This window comes from Lates calcarifer, linkage group LG12 (genome assembly GCF_001640805.2).
Source record: "Lates calcarifer isolate ASB-BC8 linkage group LG12, TLL_Latcal_v3, whole genome shotgun sequence".
NCBI lineage: Eukaryota > Metazoa > Chordata > Actinopteri > Centropomidae > Lates > Lates calcarifer.
The window spans coordinates 6,122,968-6,148,294 of record NC_066844.1 but is presented as its reverse complement, the minus strand read 5'-3'; the positions used below and the strand labels follow the sequence as shown (position 1 = coordinate 6,148,294).

Sequence of the window (25,327 nt, the reverse complement as noted above, 5' to 3'; positions counted from 1 at the left end):
GAAATTTCCTGTGAGCATATTCACACATCAAATGTGCAATTCAGAAACTATCTGCAGCCCAAGTATTCACCAGACCAAAGGAATGATGTAGAGAATCATTTATGTTCATGGTTATGTTTTACTGTACCAGAACATTGTGTATAATATTACTGTTCAGGTCTAATATCTAAACACAGAAAGAGGCAAGATTAAAGTTCAATGAAACAATAAAATTTGATCAAATATATTTGCGTAATATCTTTACAATGCAAAAGAAAAAAAAAGAAGTAGTTATGGCTTCAGGTGCTATCAGGTGCAACAATCCGAGTGATCAATTCCACTCCTGTTTGAGGTTATTAATTTCATGCCATAAAAACACTAATAAACTCCTCTAGGCAAATATAAAAATACTTTTAAAAAACATACTCAAAGACATAAAAAAGTATCACATCCATGACAAAAAAGTACCCTTTCATACTATATACATAAGTGCCAACACTGTTAATAGGTGCATTATGTTTTACAGTTTGTGAAGCGTCCCCTCAACACCAAATGTGATTTTAAAGTAAGAGATGCTATATGTGCAAACAAAAAAAAAGTGTCACTTATTTTTGATCCTCAGAGGTTGGCAGTCCACATGTTCCAGTGTCCAGGGTTTAAAACCAGCCCTTTCTGCGGGTACTTTTAATTGTGGCTTTGTTCAGGCTCTTGTGTATCTTTGCAAGCTGCTGTTTGCTGGAATTTTCCTCCCACTCGTAACAGTGGTTTACTCGGGCACAGCTCAGCATGCATGGCAACTCATCCTGGGGCCCTGTGTAGTATTCAATCAGCTCTGCTATGGAGCTGAACTCATTCTTGCATTTCTACCACAAAGATAAAACACAGAAAAAGAAACATTTACCATTCAATCACAAGTCACAGCTGAGTGTTACAGTTCATATTGTTGTCTCAGTAATGTTTTGTGGGATTTTGCACACTTAATAAACAAATACTTGTAACACTTTGGCATGACAAGTGAGAATTTAAGAATATTTTTCGTTTCAACACCAAATACTGGGGTACCACAAGGCCAGCCTTTATTGAGATCCACTGATGTGTATTTTAAATGCAGGCCCAAATACTATGGTTTCTAAAAATGACACTGAACTTAACAGAAATATTTATCAAGTGATCCATATGTACCCAATAAAAATTATGGAGGATCAATAGGTGTGTGAAATATCAGATATTGGTACCTTTGATACAAATACCTTGGATCAGCCTTAAAAATTACAATATCAATATTATATATCAATATAGTAAAAGACAAATTCATTGTAAGTTTAGTGTTATTCATAATGTAACTAGTGGAAATAACAAACATTAAAAATACATTTCTGGGGAGTGAACTATTTCCTCTGTGTTTTAGTCTACATCATATGATTTTGTTTCCACTACAAATCTGAGCAAATATTAGCCTGGCAGGTCTTGATGTTTGTGAATAATTATGTATAAGGTTCAACCTGCCCTGACAAAACAATTACCTCCAGCAGGAATTTCCCTTTACGAGTGTTTTCTATGAGGTGGGTTATCAGGCCAGAGGGGAAGCGAATGATGAGAGAGCCACATTTGGGTTTTTTAGGATGAGGGCACAGGAGGTACGAACCCAGAACATCATCTGCCAGCAGGGAGTAGCTGCTGTCACTGAAACACAGAAGACAACCTCATTAGAAAACCACAAGAAAAAGGGCTAAAGAAGGCACCTGTTGTCTGCCAGAAATGTTAAATGCATGAGGGACGCTCACGTTGCGATACCAGCCCAGCACCACACTGCTTGAGCCAGTGCTTCTTCTGTTTCGGCCAGGCTTGGAGCTCGGGCTCTCCTCACAGGAGTCTTGTCTTCCACCTTTTCTGCTTCATGTACAGAAAGAGAAATCATTGAATGTGAATTTGGGTTTGTAAAAAGCCTAGGGTTTTGAAAGTGGAGGTAACCCACCAGCCATGTTTGTGTGGTAAAAACATCCAATGTAAATCCCAACTCAGTGAAGTGTTTGGTTTAAACATAACAAGAAGTGATGAAATAAACCATAAAACCAAAGCTCGTGTTTCAACGTGTGAATCTAAGAGTCAAATAAATATTAGCAGAACAGTAAGAAGCTTTAAGAAAACATATTATGGCCCATGTGAGACAGATTTTAAAGACTACTTTCTGACACCACAACAGACAGTGAGTGACTGCCCATCACCTAACACTGGGGGGGGGGTTCGCTTTACCTAATCAACTCTCTGACTCTCGACAGCGCTCTGTGAACACTTGGCCCACCTTTTGACGTGCTCAGCTGCTCCTGGACACTGCGCTGTTTGAGCGGTGTAAAGGTGAAGGAGCGGTACGCCCCGGAGCGCAGCACTTTAGTGCGGATAGCTTTCTTGCGCACCAGGGAGGGAGAGGAGGTGGGGAAGACTTCATCTTGACTGCTGTGCGGGTCATCGAAAGACTTGTGTTTTTTCTACAGATGAGGGAAAAGAAAAATGTCTGAGTGCAGGTGGCGAAGATGACACTAAATTTTATTTGTCATTCAGTACCAGCCTTACTCTGTATTTTTGGCAGCGGTTAGTTTAAATTTAAGTTGACTTTTTATTATGAGAATCACAGATTAAATGTAATTCCAGATTTTTATGGAAATTCATGTCAAATTTTGTACAACACATGAAACATAATTGACAAGTTTTGTCCGACCAAAAGTCAAAAAATCCCAATATTCAGTTTATGAAAGAGAAATGCTGAAATCTGCAAATATTTTTTTCATTATTTTTGCCAAAAAAAGAGACTGAAACAAATACTGAATTATCAAAATAGATGCAGATGATTTCTATGTTCATTAACTAGTCAATAATTTCATCTCTAACTAAAAGTGTAACTTTTTAAGGGTAAACTATGAACCAAAAGGGGAATATTGCAGTTCAAGATCGATACACAATAATTAACTAATATTAAGGTGGAGTGAATAGAGGAAGAGATTAAGGTCAAAAACCTTTGTGCCCGGCAACAAGCCTTGAAAAGGGGCTCTCCTGAACGACACCAGGGCACTGACGCTGAGAGGGAACCCGTGGTTGAGCAGTGAAGGGTTACGACGAGGCATCGAGCCAGTGGAGTCATCCTGGGCCTCCTCTGGGTGCTTCTCCAAGTAATATAGCTGGAAACAGCGGCACAGCAGCAGGTTCAGGAACTGAGCCTGGAAGAGAGAAGGTTGACATAGAAAACTGTTCAGTGTTATCTGACAAACCAAATTACAAAGTAAATAAATACAATTATTCTTTAAGAACTTGCTCACATATTTGAGCAGCTGACATCCAGTAAAAATGTCTAGTTGAGAAATAATATTAGAAAGCAAAAGAAACACAATCCTTTCGTCTTTATTTTGGAACAAGCCTCTGCCAACAAACACTATCCTCACTTTCCAACCACTCTAAATCTATCCACCACAAAATAAATGAATACTCTGAGGATTATGGGCTAAAGCTGTGTTGTTTGTGCACCAGACAGGAAGCGTGATATTATGAAATTAAAATGATACATTTAGGATTAGAGATGGTCATCGTTAGAGAAGTCTTTGGTGTAGTTATGCTTCGAGTGAGAATCTAGAGAGGGCATCTGTCTCTGCCTGTAAATGCAATGAGAACCAATGGGTCACTGTGTCCAGCCTAAACATGTAAGGTGTATGAGGGTCTCCCTCTTGGTAGGGTTTTCATAGGTTATTGTGCAAGCAGCATTAACATCCCTACACACCCACAGTCCACCCAGACAGGTGTTTTCACTTACACTGTTGAACATATCACTTTTTAGGAGTGTGTGGATGTACACAGACTGAGCTTTACATCTCTCTCTCTTGTTATAGTTTTGGAGCGAGTTACTCTATTATTATTATTCTTATTGGTACATAGTGTTTTTGACATCCTGAGATTCCCAGCATAGCCCCACACAACTTTAACCTGAGATCAGACTACACAAAAGCATCCCGATTGTGACACAACGTTGTTGCGGCTGTGGCCTGAATAGGAACACTGGGAGTAATGAATGGGCCTTGTAATATGACATAATCTAAGAAAACCAATAGGGTGACAGAGTGCTCTCTTAGGGTTATATCACTGCCCGTTGGGTTTACATGCTCTTGACAGCGAATAAAGTGTCTTGACTTTGCTCCGAGGCGACATGCAAGGACATAAATGATGAATGACTGGTCAGGGCCAAACTTGTAGTGTTTCCAGTCTCCTAACCAAGACAATGCAAAAAATTATGGCTGTGATTGCCTAATCTGACATGATGACCAATCATAAAAGACAAAAAACTGGTGTAGTGTGATCAGGACCTGAACTGGAATACAGGTCTAATTGTGAAAGTAAAGAAAACACGTCAGTGGAGGGCCTTTAATAAAAAGTCTAACTATACTAAAATATTTTCTGTTTTTATTAAGATAAATAGTTATATGGGTTATTGATTATTGGTTACACCTACCCACAGATTTCTTTAAAATAAATAACATTCTCTCCCTTTGATGCATCACAACTAGGTTTTATAAAAAGACCATATTCACAGCAATGTCAAAATCCCACAGACATTTTCCACAAGTGTGTTAAAATTGCTCTGACAAAGTTCGAAAGGAACCTTTGTTGTGATACTATATAAATGTAAAACAATGTTACATTCCTCACCGCTCTGGCATGCCTGGCTCGAAAGACATGGCAGTACAGCTGGACGTCCACGCTGCCTGGGTTGTGGGAGACGAAGGCAAACTGGGCGTCGACAGGCCGGGCGGTGGACAGAGAGACTCTGCGCAGGGCGTGAGCCATCAGGAGGGTCTGCAGAGAAGGAGGGCGACAAGAAGCAGAGATACCAGTGTGACTAATGCTTTCAGGTGAAAACACACTAATCAGATCAAGCTTTCATCCTCACCGTTTCATCCTCATTGTACATTTTCACACCTTTGATGGAGAATTTTAGGGACACAGGCCGTCTCCTCTTACATGTCTGATTGAAGACAGACAGTGTATTAGTTCATGTTTTCTCCATCAAACAGATATTAGCCTGTTGCTTCTTGAGATACAGATGGACGTGGACTTACTTTAAGGAGCTTCAGCTGAGCGTGCAGTTGCTCTATCTGGTCATCCAAACAGTGGTCATCCACAGGAAACGAGCCTACGTACTTTACAGCAAAGACACAGGTTTAATCATAACACACATACACACACACACACAAAAGACACTAATGCAAGTGTAAAAATCACATCTTGAATTACCTCTGCTGTTCGTGTCACTGTACTGTCTTCTCTCACTGGTGCCTCACCCATGCTGACTGATTTACCCTCTAAAAATCACACAGCATGGAAATCTAAGCAAAAGAAAATAAAACAAGAAAAAGAGTTAGATTAAAAACCTCAGTATACAAAAAATAAAAAACTAAACTCTAAAGTCAACAAATCACATCAAAGGGATTAAAAACCTGTAAAATATATGGTAAAGTCAAGGTGTAGCACCGTATTGTGTACTGTGTGTACACCTTGGGATATACAGGAAGACAGGAAACTTTCGCATGTGTATCTTTTTGCAGGCCGTTGCCCTTTAAATCTCATTTTTCAGCGTCGTAAACGCTTGGAAGTCGCTGTTAAAACACTATGAAGTGTTGGTATGTGTCTTTACGAGCCCATCAGTCCTGACATGCTTCAAACAGAGCACCAAACCCGAAATGTTTGACTTGAAGGCAAAAATGACAAACAGGCGGGCGAAATGAAAAAACTTCAACCGTTTCCGTCCGGTGTAGGCCGACAGTTCACCGGAGCGTCCCGACCTGAGCTCGGTTCATACGCACAGGTCGTTAACAAAGAAATCACACACTCACTTTTAAGACCGGGAGAGCCTCCACCACAACCGCCTCCACCTCCTCCTCCGCTCAGTCTGCGTCTATACACACGCGCCGTTGCTGACACCGATGTCCTTCTCACCTTTACCTGTCGCTGCCGCCGCCGCCGCTCCGTCGTCCAGGTGAGCCGCTGCCGCTGACCCGAGGCGGAAATCGTGGGAAAGAAACCCGAAGAAGAGAAGGAGAGGGGAGGAGGAGGAGGAAGAGGAGGGAGATGTATGTAAACACTTCTTCCCCTCCACATATGAAAGTCAGTGGAAGGATAACGCGCTGAATCACCTCTCCCTCCCCCTGCTGCTCTGTCTATCCACGCATTCCTGGTTATTGCGCAATTTATCCCGCTGACATCACGCGCCCAGCGGCGGAGGAAGTACTCGCGTTGTTTTAAGAAAGTAAAAGTACCAATACAATCAAGTACAATCAAGTAAAAAAAGATTCTACTACAAATAAAAGCCCTGCAAAAAAGTATTACTTCATTATTATCGCAAAATGTACTTTAAGTATCACAAGTAAAACATTCATAGCTCCTGCAACTGATATATTTATATATGGCATCAAATTAATTTATCAGTGTATAAACAGCAGCCTCAACATTAAAACCACTGACAGGTGAAGTGAATGACATTGATCATTTCGTTACAATTCAGTGTTTTGCTGGGAAACCTTGGGTCCTGACATTCATCTGGATGTTACTTTGACACGTACCGCACACCTAAACCTCATTGTAGAGGGCGTCTTGTGGTGTCTGATCAGGTCATCGGGACATTGGCAGTGGATCCTTTAGATCCTGTGGGTGGAGGGTCTCTATGGATCTGGCTTACTCTGGTGCATCCCACAGATACTGGATCAGATTGGGATCTTAGGAGTTTGGAGGCCAGGTCAACAGCTTGGGCTCTTTGTCGTGTTCCTGGAGCAGTTTTTATGGTGTGGTGGGAGCAATGTCCTGCTGAGGGAGGCCCCTGCCACTGATCACTTAAGGGTCATCAAAATCTCTTGTACATGAGACAGGTGAGTAGGTGGAGTAAACATGTATATAAGGAAGAAGAAATCCCTTAAAACACCCGATAAGCAGGGTTCACAGCCACTAAAGACATTTATTCTATTTGTAAGCATCTACCTGAAGACACTCTTTCAAAGAAATTTTATATTAAAGTTTCTTTATTGAGCAAGTGAATTCTTCTTCCTTATAGTTTATCATTTCACAATCCCTTAAAGGACACCTGCTTGTCCCATCGCCAGTTTTGTGCAGAGTGAAGAAAGTGATTATTTTTGACAGATAACAGTCAAGTTTATAAAAAACACTTAATACTACTTTGTGCTCTGGAATCATGAAAAAAAAAGTAATGTATTCTGGATTTTCCCCTGCTAAATTAAAATGATTAAGTTAACAGCACTTTTACAAATATAGCCATTTTATTAATGACTTGGAAAAAAAAGCTTAACAACACAAGGAATACATGCATGCAAGGTATGTATGAGCTATTATCCTCCTTTTGTCTTATTCACAACACACATTTCTTACAGTTTTGTACTGAATTACAGCTGTGAAGCAATAAAATCGATTTATGTATATGCTTGTTTACACACACACATTTTTTTAAAAAAAAGATTTTTTTTAAACCCAATGTTGTTTTGAAATGAATACGAACATAGTGTTTAATCCTCTATCAAGTCCTCAACCTGGCACCAGCAGGCCTAATCTTTTCTAGGGGCATTTTTGATTTGCTTGTTTGCTTTAAATAAACAAATAATTAATAATATAATTGTAGGAGAAATACAGATAACAATTCAGATTCTGATGCAATGCTGCACGGCCAAAAATATGTCCAGAACACAGGACAACAGCCTTAAAATCTGTTTTAAAAAATATTCATATTAGTAACTTTTTAACCCACATTTTAACTTAAAATGAACGATCTTTTCAACCCTCCAGAACACTGATATCGCACTTAATTTGATATTAGGAATATGTGCTGCCAACACCTACAGAGTGAATGAGGAAGAGATATAAAAACAGAAGTCACTACATGGCTCTAGTTACAGTATGTCGGATCTTGCTATGGGTCTCCAGAGCTGGCAGCTGGTCACACATCTTGTTTTTAACGACAACACTAACTGAGCTTTTCTACACATGGTGATTAAAAGGAAATTCAGAAACTCTGAATGTACAGTAAACTTAATGTTAGGATAAGATAATGTTCTTATTCTACAAAAGAAATAAAATAAAAAATAAACTACTGCCCTGTTAAAAAGGGAGAAAACAATGATAAAAAGAGAGCGAGCACTGAAACGAAGCGGCAGACTGCTGCATATTCAGAGCGGCCCAGTTCATGGAAGGCGCTCCTGAGCTCAGTATTTCCCTCTCTTTGACTTGCGAGTGGACTGCTTGCTGCTCCTCGCCCCTCTTTTGACTGCAGGCTCCCGGGTGGACGACTCCTCAGGCTCGGGCCGCCTGGATCCACTCTTGCCCGCCGACTTTTTAACTGTGGGCTCCTCTGGGGTTGACTCCTCAGGTTTAGATCGTTTGGACCCGCCCCTTGGCGTCTCCTTTGGGACAACGACCTCTTCGGGGGACGACTCTCTGGACACGGGCCGCTTGGACACCCTTTTGTTTAGCTTTTTAACGGCTGGTGTTTTGGGCTTTCTTGTGGGGGCTCCTCTCTTGACAGGTGTGGTTTTAGAGGGTGGTGGGGACTCCTTCTTAGAGGCTGACTGTTTTTTTCCCGACCTCTTGGCTGAAGACACCGCTTTCTTGGCCGGAGACTTCTTCGCGAGGGAGCGTCCCCTGCCTTTAGCTTTTGACTGACTAGCGCTCTGAGATTTCTTGGCCGGTGGAGGACGACGAGCCTTGGGAGGAGGCCTCTTCTGAGATTTCCTAAGAGTAATGTGAACAGACAGCAGTTACTACAAGAACTGTAATTGAACACACACCACATGTAGGTCCAACGCCTACACACTCACCCCACTCCTGAGTCACTGTGCAGGCTCTTCTCATCAAAGCCTTAACTTTAGTGTCTTTATAGATGATGGGGAAACTCAGTGCAGATTACAACCCTGTGTTTAGGAAAACTATCCAAAGATCAAACAAGAACGTTTACACCCACCTCTTACGGGCGGGGGCTTCGTCCTCAGACTCTTCCTCTTCTTCTGACTCTTCCTCTTCCTCGTCAGAAGATTCGACCGTCCGCCTCCGCTTGGGTGGAGGTGGGGCGTTTTTCTTCGGTAGCTCTTTGAACTTGTCTGGGTACAGGATGGTAGGACTACAGAGGAAAAATTAAACATTTTTGGTGAAATATTTAAATTTTGTCATATAATGCACTGTGGAAGCACACTGCAATCACTAGAGAAAATGTATGGGAGACCCTTTCTTGTAATTATTAATTTTTTAAAATACACTTAAAATATCTCAAATAGTGGATGAGGATTTCAGAATTACATGATCCATGTATCATGTGTGAGATGTTTAAACATCAAAACAGAGTACAATGAAGGAAAAAAAAAGATATTCTGAACATTAGATGGTTAACTAGGTGAACATTTCTCCAGCTGTAGTTGATACCTCGGGTAGAAAGGGAACGACAACTGGTAGGTCCCTGTGAAGCCGTGACCGGTGATCTGCTCCATCCATCCAAGTACTTTACACTTTGTCAGGGTCCTCCTCAGATTGGCCACTAAAGAAAAGAGTTCCCCGTTTTTAGTAGTATTTAGTATTCTTAAATAGCTCTGCAACATAATCCACTTAATCTGTAGGACATTTTTTACACACACAAAAAAACCTAAATGCAAAGTTTCTGTATGAAGGCCCACACATAGCTGTCTACTTGTTAGTAGATGTATGTGTTGTTTTGCATCAAGAGTGCCTGCTTCCTGCTCTGTCATTGATAAGACCTGGCTGCTGGAAGTTTTGTTTAAAGAGGAAACAAGTGTTTGACTGATGGGTCCAAGAGCCAGTCAGTAATCTCCGCTACGACTTCAGAGCTAAAAGTTTGTCAGGATGTGAGAACAAATGCACATGCCACAGCTCACCAAGGTTTGGGATGGAGAATTGGAGTATTAAACCAGATAACTATACTGAGAATAAGAACAGAACTGAGTTATACTGCAGATGTGGATTGAGACGTTTGCATTTGTCTGCTACAACTGGTTCCTACTAAAATCCAATGTGACCAATGTGAAGAACGAAGCTATAAACTTTGAGTGATAATTTTGAAATTTAAATTGCTTTTCCAACTGTAAACCATTAAGTTGAAAACACTTTACTTGTCCCTGTGAGTCAGGCCCAGCCTGTATTTACCTGAGAAAGTGGTCAGTCAGCAGCAGTCCTGCTAATTAAGTCATGCAAACAAGAGGGAGCGAAGAGTCTCACCTAATTGGTACTCTTTTCTGTCCTTGTTGGAGTCTACTAGGTATCTGCGTAGAGTGGTAGTGCTGCATGTTTTAGGTTCATTCATGGCTGTGATGGCAGCTGTGATGGCGTCTTCCAAGGTGCCACCCTTCAACAGGACCTGGTTCCCAGTGCGCTTCAACTGTGAGAGTCAGATATAAACGTTTTTAGGATACGTGGTTTGGTTTATAAAGTATTTGGATGAACTGCAACTGACTAATAGCATAAATGATTAGTTGATCAACAGAAAAATAACCAGCATAATTTAATAATTGTCCTGAGTCATTTAAAAAAAATAAATCCCTCAAATGTGAATATTGTCTGGTTTCCTTAGTCTAGATATTTAAAAACACCCCCCTGGGGATTTTGGGAAGATGGGAAGGACATTTTCACAATGTTCTGATATTTCCCAAACCATTTATTGATGAATTGAACTTGTTTGCAGCCTTAACTCAGACGTGCAAAGACACAGCTTGGCTCATTTGGCTCTAACTGAATCTGTAGCTTTAAGTCACACTCTCTTTTTTATGCTGCCAGTCTCAGAAAGAAAGAACAAGAGAGAGAGAGAGGGAGAGAGGGAGAGGCAGAGAGACAGGGTCCCTCGCTGTGTTTACTGGCTCCTGAAAAACACTTTTATTTCCCCCCCGGTTTTCATTCTTTGCAGGGAATATTATCTGGCATCCTGCAATATCTAATATTAATGAAACAGTATAATGTAACAATGACATTCAAGTTGGAAACAAAGCAGGTCCTGAAGTGGTTCAGTGTGGGTGATTCTTATGTTGCAGGCTGAATATACAAGACTTTATCGATTAGTGACACTGAAAAGAAAATCTATCTTATCAGATTTTTACTGTTTAAATCTTACAAATGCACAGATAGTTTGTGGGTGCTCATGACAGATGCTTTAATTTCATTGGTCAACACTGAATAATTTATGTGCTGCCAGTCATTTTTACCAGCATATGTCATTTTGGAGGAAAAAGATTAAACTGTTATAAAGAGCTTTTACCTGGAAAGTCCCTCTGGCTCCTTTCCCGGTGATCTGCTCCAGTTGTCCTTTCTCTACTGCCTTCACTAATGCTGTCTTTAGGACCTCTGGCCTGAGGGTGAACCAATCAATAAATCATTCATTTATTCAATACTCACAGCTAATAAAACAACTTAACACCCAGTTATGTTACTGAGCCTCTGAAATCCAGGTCACTGGTAAAACTATTTTGTTGCCATGATTTTTCCAAGATACAATTTTTATCGTGGAAAATCACATTTGCAGGTTACATCTTCTCAAATTAAACAACTTGCTTGCATCTAAAACGTTTAATATGCTTTACTGTTCAATAATTTTCATTATCTCTTTTACTGCTGGTCAAATAGTACTGTAACGCTCTGCACCTGTTCTCGATGTTGAGGCTGGGGAAGTGCTGCTCCAGGTATTTCTTGATCAGGTTGTAGGAGGCCTCTTTGGGCTCACAGAGCCGAGTGATGATGAGAGGAAGAGCGTCTCCCAGAGACTCCTGCTTCTGAGCAGATTTCTAAAACACCACCCATTTACAGACATGACAATTACAACCAAACACATCCCAGTCTCATAGGGAAAAACAGGAGAGCGAGACTGTTGACGCTACATCTTTAATGTAAGGATTAGATTAGATTACACCTGTGAGATGTTGTACTGTGATCTCCTACTGAAGACAGTAGGGCTGGGTGACACGGCTTAAATGTTATCACAATAAAAATGTTCATATCAGTCAATACTGATAATTTCTATGCATCTGTGCTAACATTTATTGACCATTTGTTATATTTCTAACAACAAAAAAAATTGTATGCAATATATTTGCATCTCACGATAATTACTACTATCATTTGATCACCCAGCCATACTGCATACAGCTTTATGTAACAGATAACTGTTGTTTTATCTATCGAGTTGGACATTCTGAGGTTATTTTATCATGAGTAAGAGATTTCAGAGCTGCGCCTTCTCACCAAAAGTATCACAACTCACTTTTCCCACTCCGAGAGGCTTGATAAACATGAGCCAAGGTCGACTGAGATTCAAAAACCCACCAAGAAAGTTTGGTAAAACTTAAGAATCTAGTATTAAATTGACAAACCACATCTTGGTAAACTGCCTGTGTAGCAAACATATCTTTTTAACTATAGATCAACTTCACACTGCTCTACGTCCAAAGACTTTTTGGTACTCAGAAGTCATCATATTAATTCTGAGAGTGGGAAACTCACTTTTAAATACTATTGTACAACAATCTGCAGAAGCCTGTAAAACCTGACAAGCTAATCCCCTTTAATCAATTTAAATCCCTTTTGATAGGCAGTGTGAATGTGAAATGTGTTTACTTTGAATTGTTGTTGTCCCTTACGTTGATGACCTTGTCCTGTTTGTTGTATAATTAGTTGATGTATACAGTGACTTTCCTTTGCTTTTATTGTTATACATGTTCTATAATCAGGGCGTACTTGTAAAGAGAGCCCTCCCTGTTTTAAAAAAAAGTTAAAACAAACTGATCATCACTTCACTTCCTGCCTCTGCTGTAACATACCTTAGACAGGTTTGCCTGCTTCCCAATGGCGAAGGTTCCTGAAAGGCCTTTACCTTTCAGCTGTGCCACAGAGAGAGAGACAACAACAAGAAACAGAGACGTTGTCGTTGAGAAAGTAAGCTGCTTCTTCCAGATTTGAGATCTTGCCTTTATTTATATTTCTACACAGGAGAAATCTAAAAAGTAATATTCTTTACCTGTTTGATGGTGCCCTTCTCCAAATGTTTCTTCATTGCTTTCTTGATGAGAAACTTCTTCTTGTCGAGCTCCATCCCTGGGTATTTTTTCACAATATATTTCATGACAGACTGGTACGAAACCCCAGACTTGTCGTTACAAGACTGCAGACAAAATGGACAAGAAATCACACAAAAAGGGAAAAAAAAATAAACACAGACAACTGACTGTGTTGAGAGATGGATTTACAGAGTTTGTACACACCTGAATAGCTTCGATGAGGATATTATCCACTTTGTTCTGAGTGCCTGCGAAGTTGGTAACGGGAAGTTTTTTGCTGGCTGTGACGCTAGCCCACGCGGGAATCGTCCTCTTCACCTTTTTGACTTTGGTTTTCTCGTACTTGTAGCCATCCTTCAACCTGTTGCCGGAAAAGGGAGCAAGACACAAGTTCAGTAAAGCAAGTCGGTTCTTTAGAAGCGATATTTCACTGTGATCGTTACCACCCTTATCTTTATCACCTCCTCACCTTAGTAGGAGAACATAGCAGTGTGTTGCGCACTGTCCAGCCGTGCAGTCCTTGCATTTGTCACTTTGTCCGTTTGTCACCGACGGGAAAGACAAAATGAAGTTTCAGAACATCTGTCTTAATGACCATCATAGTAATTTGACCCTGACTGAAGTTCTGTGCTAGTGAACTGTGTGCAGAGGTGAATGTTTGCTTTGTTGAGGTCTGGGAGAAGAAAAGGAGGAGAAATTACCAAAATTAGGAGTTAGTGAGAAAGGTTTAATGCCCTTTAACTTCATAACCTACAGCTACAAGGGAGTCTTTTTCACATGTTTTCTAGGGGTTTCCAAACATATCTGGGACAACTGGCCTAAAAAAGGGCCATTAATTTTTGCCCATGAGGCTTGAAAAACTGCCTGCAGTGTTTTTTTTCAGCAACTGGCAAAAACAAAATATTATCTGAGAGTTATTCTGAAATGTATATAGCACAGTAGCTAATGCTGCTCTTTGACTAAGTTTTCAGGTATGGACTGAACAAATTGTCAGAGTTTCTTGATGCCAACGTCCTCTCCTCCTGGACTCCTCCGAGACTGCAGGCAAAGGGACCGGGTACATCTGTCTGACAACTATGTAAAGAGGGGATGAATGTGGCTGTGACAGGTCACATGTTTTGGAAATGCAACACTGCAACCATGAGAGGAGCAGTCCGCTGTTATCCATCAGAGGTAAGGATAATATAAACAGATAAAAGTGCTATCAAAGTGAAATATCGCAGTGCTCAGAGTTGCACATTAGCTCTCTGGTGAAACTCACTCTTTCTTCTCTGTTCCCTTGCCTCCCTTCTCCACCCCGGCTTCTTCGTCGGCCTTCTCTCCATTCTCTGTGGGCTCTGTCTCGCCTGCCGCCTCGCCCTCCTCCACCTCGGCCGTGGCGGCTGAAGATGCCGCCTGCTCCTCGTCGGCAGAGGGCGACTCCTCTGAGGAGGCTTCAGGTTCTGAGAGGAGAGGGTCACTGGACATTAAGGTAGAAAAAAAATGTGCTGCTGGCATTTAACAATAGTAGTAACTCTTTTTGCACTTTTGCCTTTATCTATATTTGACAGTGTACAGAAGGGGTCCTCACACTTTTTTGTCCTGGCACTCAAGCTCATGAATTTGTAATTAACGACCACTACATCTACAACAAACTATGATCAATAAAAGTTTTGTGTTTTACATTTACAAATACACACTGCTGTGTGGGTATCATTAAAAATAACACCAGCTGACTGACTCATACACTGTGGAAACATTTTCTTTTGCAGTTTTCTGTTGGAACGGAAGCAGTATATGATACACATATTAACTACAAGGTTACAAGAATGCCCTGGTGCCAGTTTTATGAGTATATTTTCTCCTAAAACTCATTTCTGCGGCTTTCTTAACTGAGAGCTTAAAGGTTAAAGACTGTTACACCTTTCTAGCATGTGATTTTCCTTCCTTTTGGACTATTTGGCCTTGTGACCGCTGATAGTCCATATCTGCTGTAATCTGGCCTGTACTCTGTAAAAGTCCCAGAGACATGGATTTAGAGACTTAACTTGATTAAAAAAAATATTTTGAAGACATCTAGGATTTTATCATGAGTTAACCAACAAAGAGATGATACTCCAATCCCTACTTTATAATCTGCATGAAAGCATCAAAAACATTTAATTGTGACACTATTACTCTGGTCTAGAGGCTTATCCCTGTGATGAAAGGTTGTATAAACAAACTTGGGATGACCACACATCCATCTCCAGACTCAGTATCCTGACTATTGTTATGGCTGTGGTGAAATCTGAGTCAGGGATGATGGTGCGTTCAGGGGTCTTCAGCTCAGGTGATAGACGACCCCGGCCTCACCTTTCTCTGCTGCAGCGGAGGGGGCCTTCTCCTGGGTCGGAGTCGCTGCTGCTCGGCGTATCGGCATCACAGGAGATTTAGCTGGATGGAGAAAATAACACACGCATGTGAAGAGCAGGAGAGCACATTAAGACAACACTAATTTGAGGCCCATTCGGTGTACTGTATGTGTGCGGTGGAAGACTGTGAGACTGCCAACCCCACTTTCATTCATTGAGGCCCATTATCCTCAAACAGAAGAAAAGGTGCGCTTGTATTTCGCTAAACGCAGACCACCTTAAAGACGGTCCACCGTCGTCTAGCTCACCCGCCAGCCTTTGCCAATAAATTTCGACCATTTGTGTACGAGCCAGAATGTGAGTGGCAAGAAATTTTCGGCAATTTCGCCATTTTGTCCGTTGGTTTAAACACAGTGATGGCGTCGCACAAGGCAGATAAAATTCATTTCAGTTGCATGGGAGTAAAACCCACCGACCTGTGACGTTTTCCAGCAATGCATCCGTGCAACTATACGTTTAGCTAATGACTTATCACAGTGTGAGTGAAACTTACCTTTTATGTGTCGAGAAAAAGTGAGATACTTTGGAGTAAAATTCTGCACGATCCTTTATTTAGATTTCTGTTTACGAGCCCCGCCCCATTACGACCGTTGGTCACGTCGCAGCGTCACGCATCACGTCGAAGGATTCCCACTGTCATGGCCGTCGCCACCAACCGTTGGGACCTTTTTTATCTTTTTAACATTCAAACTACAACATTAAACACACACAGTTATTGACTCGGTCAGCATTATCACTGCTGTTATGTAGCGTTAAACAACCGAAGCTAGTGGAAAAGAGGCTGATTAAACTCACCCACAAAGATTTTTTGTCTTTTTAAAAAGCTCAAACATGATACTGAGGTTTTCTGTCCATATTTAGAGTTAACTTCCTGTGCACTGATGTATCAGTCGGTACAACCTGAGCATCTCCTTATTTTAACCACGATAAAGCAATTACTACTGTCCAAACATTCAAAAACCTAGACTTCTAAGTTTTTGGTAAGGTGTCTATGGCTAAGCTTCATGGGAGCTGTAGTTCCCGAGTGCAAACTAAATAAAGACAGAGGTGCTCAAAGTTTATCCAGGAAGGAAGTGGATCCATGGCCTGATTAACTTAGACGAGGCCCTGGGCAAAGATTTGTTGTTGGGCTCTCAAATGTGAGTATTTGCTAACTGCTTGGTTGTCTATCAAGATGTTTGTATTTTTGACAGCTGATCAGAAGACTGCTATTTTCTGGCATTTTATACATCAATCAGTTATACAAAAAAGTTATCTGACCTACTGATAATGAAAATAATTGTTGGTTGCTGCCTTGTACTTCACTGAAAGAATGATACAACTGCCTGAGTGTTAAACAATGGAAGCAATTTGATAAAACACAACTTAAACCACAAAAACTAAAGCAATTAAGGCATTAAAAAACTAGATTGTGATAAGACAATTCACAAGATGGAGTAAGAAGGCCCCCAACAAATTTAAATGAATTAAATCAACCCAAATGATATGGAGTAAACTGGCTCTGTGGCTTTTGGGACTCCTGGGCAGTTGCCCACTTTTCCCAGTTGATAATCCACGCAGAACTACACATTCAACTTTGAATATAGACAGAAAACTCCAGTAAAAACAAATGAAAAAACCCTTTGTAAGAAATTACATAGAACTGAACTGGAAATAGTAACCTGAAGTGTGAAACCCTACAGTGGCAGCAATGGTGGGAGCTCTGTCTGACACCAACCTAATCTTTTTATCTTGGTTAACATGAGAAGAAACACAACTTTTGCTACAGTGGTAGAAACAAGTGAACCGTGAACTTGTTTCAGCTTTCTGGGGGAAAAAAAAACCTTCACATACACACCAATAACTGAGAACTCATATCCTAACAACATAAGCATTTAATCTATATTTGGGAATAGAGCTGAAACAATGAGTCATCAGAGAAATAACCAGCAAATATTTTGATATTTGATTAATCATAATTTTTCAAGATAAAATTGTGAAAAAAGACAAAAAAATATTTGCAGACTTCAGCCTCCAAACAGAGAATGCATGCTTCTTTTCTTTGTCATCACTGTAAATGAAAGATTTCTGTTTTTTGGACTTTGGGTCTGACAAAATAAGACATCAGCAACATGTACTGATGTTTTATAGAGTGCTGTGTGGATTCACAGTCTTACATTGTTATCTGCCCTGGCAGAGTCCCGACTACTTCACCACCAGAGTAACAGTCTCCATTAGAGCTGCAACTAACAATTTGATTATCGATAAGCCATTCAGCTATTCCTTGATTAGATCACTTGTTTGGTCTATGAAATATATGATATATGATGAAATATATGCTTGTTTTGTCCAAAAAAGTCCAAACACAAAGATGCAATGATACTGAACAGAGAAGCAGAATATCATCACTGTCATAAGCTGAAACCAATTAATATTTGCTATTTTTGCTTAAAAAAAAAAAAAAGACTTCAATGATAAAACAATTATCAAAATAGTTGCCAAGAAATCGACTAATCACTTTATCATTACAGCTCTAGTCTCTGTTTGCAGTGGGTACCTGAAATGTGTTCTGGGTGATCTGACCACACAGACACCGCAATATGAATAAAACTGTGCAGCTGATCACATTAAAACACATAAACAACTTGATATATACACAATCTAGATACACAAATATAAATAAATGTGGTGAACACAAGGTAACGAGCTGCTCAGACACTTTCAAAGACACGACACCGATGGTTTGTCGGTGCTTCAGTGACTCAGCAGACCAGAAGATGGAGTGGTACCAGTGTAGTGAATCCTGGGCAGGACACCAGCTGCTTCTCCGGGTCAGATCAAACAGCTCCTCGTCGTCCACAACAGGGAAACATTTCCTCAGTTTATTATACACTTACACATTATGTTGTACTGGATCAATCATACGCAAAAATAAATTTGGCCACATCTCCGAACATCAGCCATCCAAAGAACAAATCATGAGAATCAGCATTTTTTTTAAATACCTTTTTTGTCTTTAATGTATTTACAAGCATTTTAATCTGCTCTGTAGGTCTGAAGTATTACAAGCATTTCATGTTCAGCGACCCTGGCCATTTGCTTTTTAAAGTTGCATTTTTGCTCATTTCACTTGAATGTATCCGGTTTGTTCGTCTGCGTTTTTGTTTTTGACAGTTTCTGTGGACTGACTTGCATCGCTTCTTGAATGCATATCTCTGCCTCTTCATGAGGCATATGTACATATCAACGCAGAGCAAGCCAAGGCTTTCCGGTTATTAGGAGATAACCTTTGACCTCAAAAAAACGTCATACACGGACAACGTTAATAGTTCCTGTGCATCCACTCCTCTTTTTTTTTAATCTCTGCTTCCCCTTCATCCCAAAATAATTTTGCTTTACCCTGTTTTAAACCAAACAGTGTGGAATCCAGGGAGGCTATTCATTTCACAATTATTATTTTGTTATTATAATTAATTATATTGTTATTTCTGTTCTGTTGTTGTGAGCATCTGCAAATGTTAAATAACTTTCATATTTGCAGTCCTTAAAAAAATAATAAATTAAAGAGTCCAGAACCTATGTATCTTTTAAGTCTCTTCTTAAAAAGTAACAAAAGAAAAGTAAGTTAAAATTTAAAACAAAAATATTTTCTATGTATAATACAGGTATTTAGTGCTTCCGCCGTTGGAATCCAAACTCAAAATGGCGGTATGTTTCAGAACCGTACCGCAGAAAAAAATTCCAGCCGTAAACATGTCGTCCTGCCCACACACCCATTTTGAATGTTTGTTCTGCTGTGAGGATGCAGTCCTACTATGTCACGTCCCCCCAGGTGTCTCCCTCGTCAATTATCCTCCGACTCCTCCTCCGCCTCCCGCAGCCAAGTGAAGAAGGCTGTGACAGACTTGAGGGCCACGCCTTTACCCTGCTGCTCGGCGGGGTCTTTGCTTGTCTCCCACTTGTAGAAAGCATCCTCGGAGATGACGTCCTCGTCGTACAGACAGTCAAAGAACATCCGGAGAAGGTCTGAGGATGGAGAAAGAGAGCCATCAGTCATCTTTTCAGATTTCAAGTAAATGATAAGTTCAGGGGCTCTTCAGGGTTTACCTGAATAAATATAAAGACTTTTAATGACTTTTTAATTCACATTTAATACCCGTTTCACCATCATACCTGACAAAGGATGAAAGTACGAGTACGAACGTATTAGTTGATGAATCAATTAGTCAATCAGTTGGTGATTTCAGTCATTTTTCAAACAAAAACAATGAGTATCTTCTGGTTTTAGCTACCAAGTCTAAATATTTGCTGCCCCTTTGTCATATTCAATAGTCAATGAAATATCTTTGAGTTTTGGACTGATAGACTGATAAAATAAGAAGAAAAAACAGCAGGTGAGAAAAAATATTGAAGTTCTTGTGAATGAAATTAAAGACCTAAAGGATTTTTTTGAGGAAACTGAATTCAGTTCTTTTTAAGACTTTTGAAACCTGTAGATACCCTGATTGCCTGATTTAAAATGTTCTTTTCAATGGTTAAACATATTTCTACATATAAACTGAGCAGGGACTTAATATCAGGAGGGAGGAGGAAGTAACTGTTATTATTGAGCATCTGGTGATACACCTCTGAGAGATCTAATAACCCTTTTCCTGCGAACTCGGCATAAGAAAAGACTATACATCAGACCTGACAAGTCACATGACTGCACAGTAGTTTGTTAATGACTTTTGTTTTTTGATAACCTGTAAAAATCTGATTCTAGTCCCAGTAACTTTAGATCAACACAACCTGTTTGCAGCAGTTATAAATCTGTAAATATGAGCATCAGTCAAGACAGCAGTCTTTAAATATTCAGTTTACTGAGCATGAATAATCACCAACTATCAAAGCCAATTATTCCATGTTCATATGGCTGAAGTACTGCACGTCATTTCCTATTATTAATTAATTAATTTAAATTAATTAATTTAAATCTTACACCTAAAGAGCTGCAGAGTTTGAATGTTGCTCCTCAAATGACCAAACCTGCATAAGGGTAATGTTACAGAGATTTAAAGTTCATTCTTGGAGGTCTGAACTTATAATCCATTATGGATGAAAGGTCCATCAAATGCTCAAAAGAAAGTAGAAATTTGAACATCTAAAAACTCGATAACAATGAAAACTTCATCTGCTGATGAAAATCATGACATGATCGCGAGACTATATTGTCTGCAATGCTGTCACTTAGGAATTGTTTGTAACCACAATTTAATCCTCTCCAATAAGAAATTAAGAAAAAGACAAATAAATCTCCTGGTGTCATTAGGAGGAGTAAACAGATGCAGAACTTACTTGGAGGCTGATCGAGGGCAACGATCAGCGCCTGAAGTGCATAAAGTGCTTGCAGCTGTCGCTCAGTGTCTGAGTTAAGGTACTTGAGTAATACAGGCAATCTCCTCTGGATGATGGCCGTGTCCACTCGACAGTTGGTGTTATCATCTGTTCAGGAAAGCAAGGAGGCAGAGTAAGTGCACACTGCGGCGCTCCGCTCGGAGTTTGGCAGAGTGTAAATATTGCAATCAGCGGTGTGATGTTAGCACAATGGAGGAGTCTCTACTCCAGGTGGTGTAGTGCTTACCTTTCACTGCTGCCTTACACACAGCTGTCATCAAAGCCCTCAGGAAGGGAGACGAGCTCATCTGAGATTCATCTAGGTTTGCCTGAGAAATGGGAGCGCAGGGGAGGAGGACAAAACACACAATTTGTCAATTTCTGATGCCACTGATGAACAGGAAACTCATTGAGTAAGAGTAAAACCACACAACCTGTTACAAAGTGCTGGAAGGAGCAGCATGTTTGTGTCAGGGTGTGGGAGTGGGAGCATCATGGCATGATTTTGCCTCATCTGTGGAGCTGCAGAGACAAACCTCCCTCCTAAGACAGCTGTGTGCAGCTGTTCCCAATGGTTTCCCTCGCACCATATAGTATTTTACACTTACATTTCAACCTCAACAGCCCTCTATTATCCTCGGCTATCCAACACATCATTTAACAACTACCTGTTCAGGGTGGATCTGGTGCTCAGTTCAACTATCCAACCTAGCTCAATGTCTGTGAGTCACTACTTGACATTTTTGGTGTTAAGTGCAGTTGTACAGTGGAAAGGTAACTGCATTTATGTAAAATAAGCATCCAGAGTACTTCTTAATTTCATTCATCCATCCCCACTCACATTTTGAATGAGCTGCCATGCAAGGTTCTCACTCATCTGGCAATCGAGAGCAGCTTGGGGTTCAGTGACTTGCTCAAGGACACTTCAGCATGAGAAGCTGGGGATCGAACTGCCAACCCTAAGTAGTCCATTGGACTGGTACTGCATCTTATTTGTGGAAGCACTTCTTGACTGTGCCGATGTGGCCAGCTCAACACTCAATTCACAATGTAGTATTCTGTGTTTCACCTTGTGCTTTCAAACATCAAGTTGCTGCCTCTACCTCCTTTGTTCCAACACCTGGGAAATCTGTGTGAGGAAACCGAGAGAGCAGCGCTTACCCTCCCTCGCTGCCACTGAGGTGCCCTTGAATAAGGCCCTGAAACCCCAACTGCTCCTGCTCAGCAGCCAGTAGATAAGACTGGGCAGCTTCCAGGAATGAATGTGTGCGACTGTGTGAGTGATCAGATCGAGAGAGTCCATCGCTCTCAGCAATGCTCTCCTGAAAAGAATTAAAGAAAAGCTAAACAAAACAAAAACTGCATGGCTATTTGCTGAAACTGTCTGCATTGATAACAGTTTAACTTTTCTCTTGCTTTGTTTTGGAGTAACATCATCTTCAAAATTTGATTATTTAGTTTGAGACAATAAACAGTTTCAGATATATTAAAGGACCAGTGTGTAACATTTACTAGAATTTACCAGCAGAAATTGAATATAATATACATAAATATGTTTATTGTGTATTTGTTCACTTAGAATGAGCAATTTATATCTACTTAGGGAGCAGGTCCTCTTCCACAGAGTCTGCCATGTTGTGCTGCCATGTTTCTACAGTAGCCCAGAATGGACAAACCAGAGGCCTTTCATGTTTTTACATTGATGATGCAACATACAGAAGACGAAGAAGATGAAGAGGAAGAAGGGAGAAAGTGGTTGCTGGAAAACTATTTTTTGTTGTGAAATATAGCTGTATAGAAAAATCTCTTTGATATGGTAGCTGACACCATTTCGTCACCTGATGGCCATGGTAGTCTCTCAGACATGCTTTGAAAGGTGAGGGGACGGGTATTTGGGTAGTTGTAACCTGTGTTCTCACCACTAGATGCCACTAAATCCTACATACTGGTCCTTTTAATAGTTTCATATTAATTTTTGTTTCCCATATTTTTTGCTACATCCCTGTCGAATGTATTTGTCAATGTAATACATATACAGTGGGTGATTAGCAGAACCTGTGGCCTATGGTACTACTTCAGTATTACTACTATTGAGCTTCAGTATTTCATTTCTGCTCATTACATGTAGCCTACCAGATGTAAATAAGCTGCATCAGAGTTCTGTCGATACAAAAATAAAAGACTGCCCCTCTGAATTTTCTGCAGAGTCTGGTTGATGGTTGATGACTTGTCATACCTCTACCCAGTCAAAGATCTGCTCGTCACTGGCCATGTCCTCCAGGAGGAGTCTCTCCAGCTGTCGTCTCAGCTCCTCGGGAGACAGGATCCTTTTGGACAGAGCCGCCTCAGGGCCGGAGCCATCCGACAGAACGAACTGGAGTTTCTGTTTGTGTCAAGATGAGACGACATTGATATGGAAAGGGAGTGATATATAAGGAAAAGATGATGAAGGGGGAAAAAAAGAGGGGGAAGAACAATTCAGAGGATTTTAAAAAGTGCTCTTCATCAGCTTGTTAGTTTCAGATAGCTGATGGATGTTGACTGTGAGTCCTCCCATAAAAATTATGTTTCTTGATTTGAGTTGAGGCTTTTATCACCAACCTGTTGTGAGATGAAAGTCTGGACATCCTCTCCCTCTGGTAGAAAGTCAGTCCAGTTGAGGCCAGATTCCCTCCACAAAGAAGCCACAGTCCTATGGCTCTGTGGAGATGAGACCAGACAAGACCTCTGAAATATCTTGTTGCTTTTATCAAATTTATAGCAATGAGAAAAATCAAATGTTTATGTGTGTGTAATGTTTTCCAATATACAATGAAAGTAATTTACTTGATGACCCTAAAAAGGTAATAAGTAAGTAAGGTGTAATAAAAACAATATCAATATATATTCTTCGGCAATCACTAATCTTTATAGACATTTATGTGGACAACCAGTAATTATCCATTAACTGTGTATGTCTTTGTCTGCAATAGAACTACTGGTTATTCTCTGCTGGCTTCATAACAAGAACAGGGCACATAAATGTGTGGAGAACAGATTTCAGCAGATTTAAGTGTCAACTTACCATTTGTTTGCATAGTATGTGCAGTATTTCAGAAATTAAGATCCCAGCTCTTCCCACAGGAAGCAAAGGTTTGCTTAATTCACTGTGAAGAGACGACAGAAAGTAAATGAAATTAAAATTTCATCAAAACTTCGTACAGAGCTTAATGTGCAGCACGTGATTATATACATGATTTTTTTTTTCCAAGGGTTACTTTTTCCCGTTTATGAGACTGATTACTAACACAGTGTATTGTGGTGGTAAACAAGGGAAATGAAATTCAAGTTTGTGCACACTGAGGAGACTGAAGCCAGTGTTATGCATCACTGTTCACAAGGTGACAATTTTTACACCAAATGTCACTTTATTTTTCATATATTTCCTCCTTGAGCCTGAATGAATGACTCAGGGGTAGACGTCTCAGTACCTAAAGAGCTCTCTCATAGAGAAGCCCCCTTCCCTCAGCACGGGGCTGAGCAGCTCGGCCAGGTACAGCCAGATGTGGGGAATGTCGATGGCCATGTCGTCCGCTTGCTCCAGCGTGTCTGCAAACCTGACAAAACATAAGGACACGGTAGATGTAAGAACCAGAACAGCTCAAAAACAAAGGAAAGCATCTCTTTTTTGAGCACATAAGAAATATTTTATACTCTAATTAATTTTTAATTGAGTCAGTTTGGGACTAGAACATGTTTGCGTGAGTTAGGAAGGCCAAAACTGAAGAGTGTTTTAAGATATATAAGAAAGCAGAGTGCACAGATTTTTCCTCAGTAATGGGACTGAAGAGGAATTTTTTAAAATCCCATTTTATGATCCTTTTACATAAATTAGAACTTCATTTTAAGGAGAAAACAACCTTTTCTGAAAAAGTCTCCACACAGAAATTACATTTTGGTATTTTTCATACCATTGCCTTCTTTTGGAAAAACCACCATCCTTCAGAAAGTGGATTCCCAATGTGAGACACAGAACATGGTTCAGACATTTTCAAAATTGTCAATGTCATCCTCTCTTTTTTCCATATTTCTCTACATGTTCTGTCTACATTTATAAGATTTGAAAATAGCATGTATAATAATAAATGCTATCTACATTTAGTTTTCTACACAGAGGGTTTCTGCCCCAAGTTAAATTCACTTTTTAATATCTTTTAAAAGCACATAGAACATCATCTATTATCTGTTTGAAAGTCAAACAGGCTGAAGTGAAATCAAAGTATGATAGAGAACCAGTAACAACGATATAACTTAACATTATTTGTCATTATGGCAAATTTTTTAAATAGTTCCTAACAGCATATAGCAATAATTCCTATTGATATAATTAATTCATTAAGCAGTAATTTGAATGGGCCTGGATAAGCGGCAGGAAATGGATGGTTTAATTAACCATTTAAAAATGATAAATTCATCAAGTTCATTATAGTTTTTGCTAAAATCGACACTTTTCCCATTCTGAGCCGATGAGCTTCATAA

At 40.1% G+C, this 25,327-nt stretch overlaps 3 protein-coding genes across 10 annotated transcripts in view; all 3 read right to left on the bottom strand.

The window, feature by feature from the left end:
• Positions 1 to 83: 83 nt before the first annotated feature.
• sh2d5 (SH2 domain containing 5) lies at positions 84 to 6,337 on the bottom strand. 6 transcript variants are annotated; one of them, XM_018704440.2, is made up of 10 exons: positions 5,853 to 6,302; positions 5,254 to 5,345; positions 5,079 to 5,159; positions 4,910 to 4,984; positions 4,669 to 4,815; positions 2,991 to 3,191; positions 2,282 to 2,465; positions 1,764 to 1,869; positions 1,503 to 1,662; positions 84 to 842 (listed from the first exon to the last, which is right to left on the bottom strand). In XM_018704440.2, exons 2-10 carry the CDS (start codon positions 5,302 to 5,304, stop codon positions 636 to 638), a joined length of 1,212 nt encoding a protein of 403 aa, XP_018559956.1. In that variant the 5' UTR covers positions 5,305 to 5,345; positions 5,853 to 6,302; the 3' UTR covers positions 84 to 635. The 6 variants fall into 6 exon arrangements, with proteins under 6 accessions (XP_018559956.1, XP_018559955.1, XP_018559951.1 ...); XM_018704439.2 differs by having other exon boundaries at positions 1,764 to 1,872; positions 5,962 to 6,301; XM_018704435.2 differs by having other exon boundaries at positions 1,764 to 1,872; positions 5,853 to 6,300.
• Positions 6,338 to 7,267: 930 nt separating this feature from the next.
• hp1bp3 (heterochromatin protein 1, binding protein 3) lies at positions 7,268 to 16,078 on the bottom strand. 3 transcript variants are annotated; one of them, XM_018704432.1, is made up of 13 exons: positions 15,948 to 16,078; positions 15,396 to 15,476; positions 14,323 to 14,503; positions 13,531 to 13,593; positions 13,266 to 13,422; positions 13,022 to 13,165; positions 12,825 to 12,884; positions 11,653 to 11,792; positions 11,270 to 11,360; positions 10,240 to 10,399; positions 9,433 to 9,544; positions 8,978 to 9,133; positions 7,268 to 8,748 (listed from the first exon to the last, which is right to left on the bottom strand). In XM_018704432.1, the coding sequence occupies exons 2-13, from the start codon at positions 15,460 to 15,462 to the stop codon at positions 8,223 to 8,225; spliced, it is 1,857 nt and encodes a 618-aa protein (XP_018559948.1). In that variant the 5' UTR covers positions 15,463 to 15,476; positions 15,948 to 16,078; the 3' UTR covers positions 7,268 to 8,222. The 3 variants fall into 3 exon arrangements, with proteins under 3 accessions (XP_018559948.1, XP_018559947.1, XP_018559949.1); XM_018704431.2 differs by lacking the exon at positions 15,948 to 16,078 and adding an exon at positions 15,703 to 15,808; XM_018704433.2 differs by lacking the exons at positions 13,531 to 13,593; positions 15,948 to 16,078 and adding an exon at positions 15,703 to 15,809.
• A 1,232-nt stretch (positions 16,079 to 17,310) lies between these two features.
• The window catches only part of eif4g3a (eukaryotic translation initiation factor 4 gamma, 3a), a 51,683-nt gene continuing 43,666 nt past the window's right edge, over positions 17,311 to 25,327 (bottom strand). Inside the window, 7 exon segments of the mRNA XM_051074647.1 lie at positions 17,311 to 19,459; positions 20,771 to 20,917; positions 21,057 to 21,138; positions 23,046 to 23,192; positions 23,411 to 23,509; positions 23,874 to 23,955; positions 24,280 to 24,405. Coding sequence (XP_050930604.1) covers positions 19,278 to 19,459; positions 20,771 to 20,917; positions 21,057 to 21,138; positions 23,046 to 23,192; positions 23,411 to 23,509; positions 23,874 to 23,955; positions 24,280 to 24,405 — 865 coding nt within the window. The 3' untranslated portion in view covers positions 17,311 to 19,277.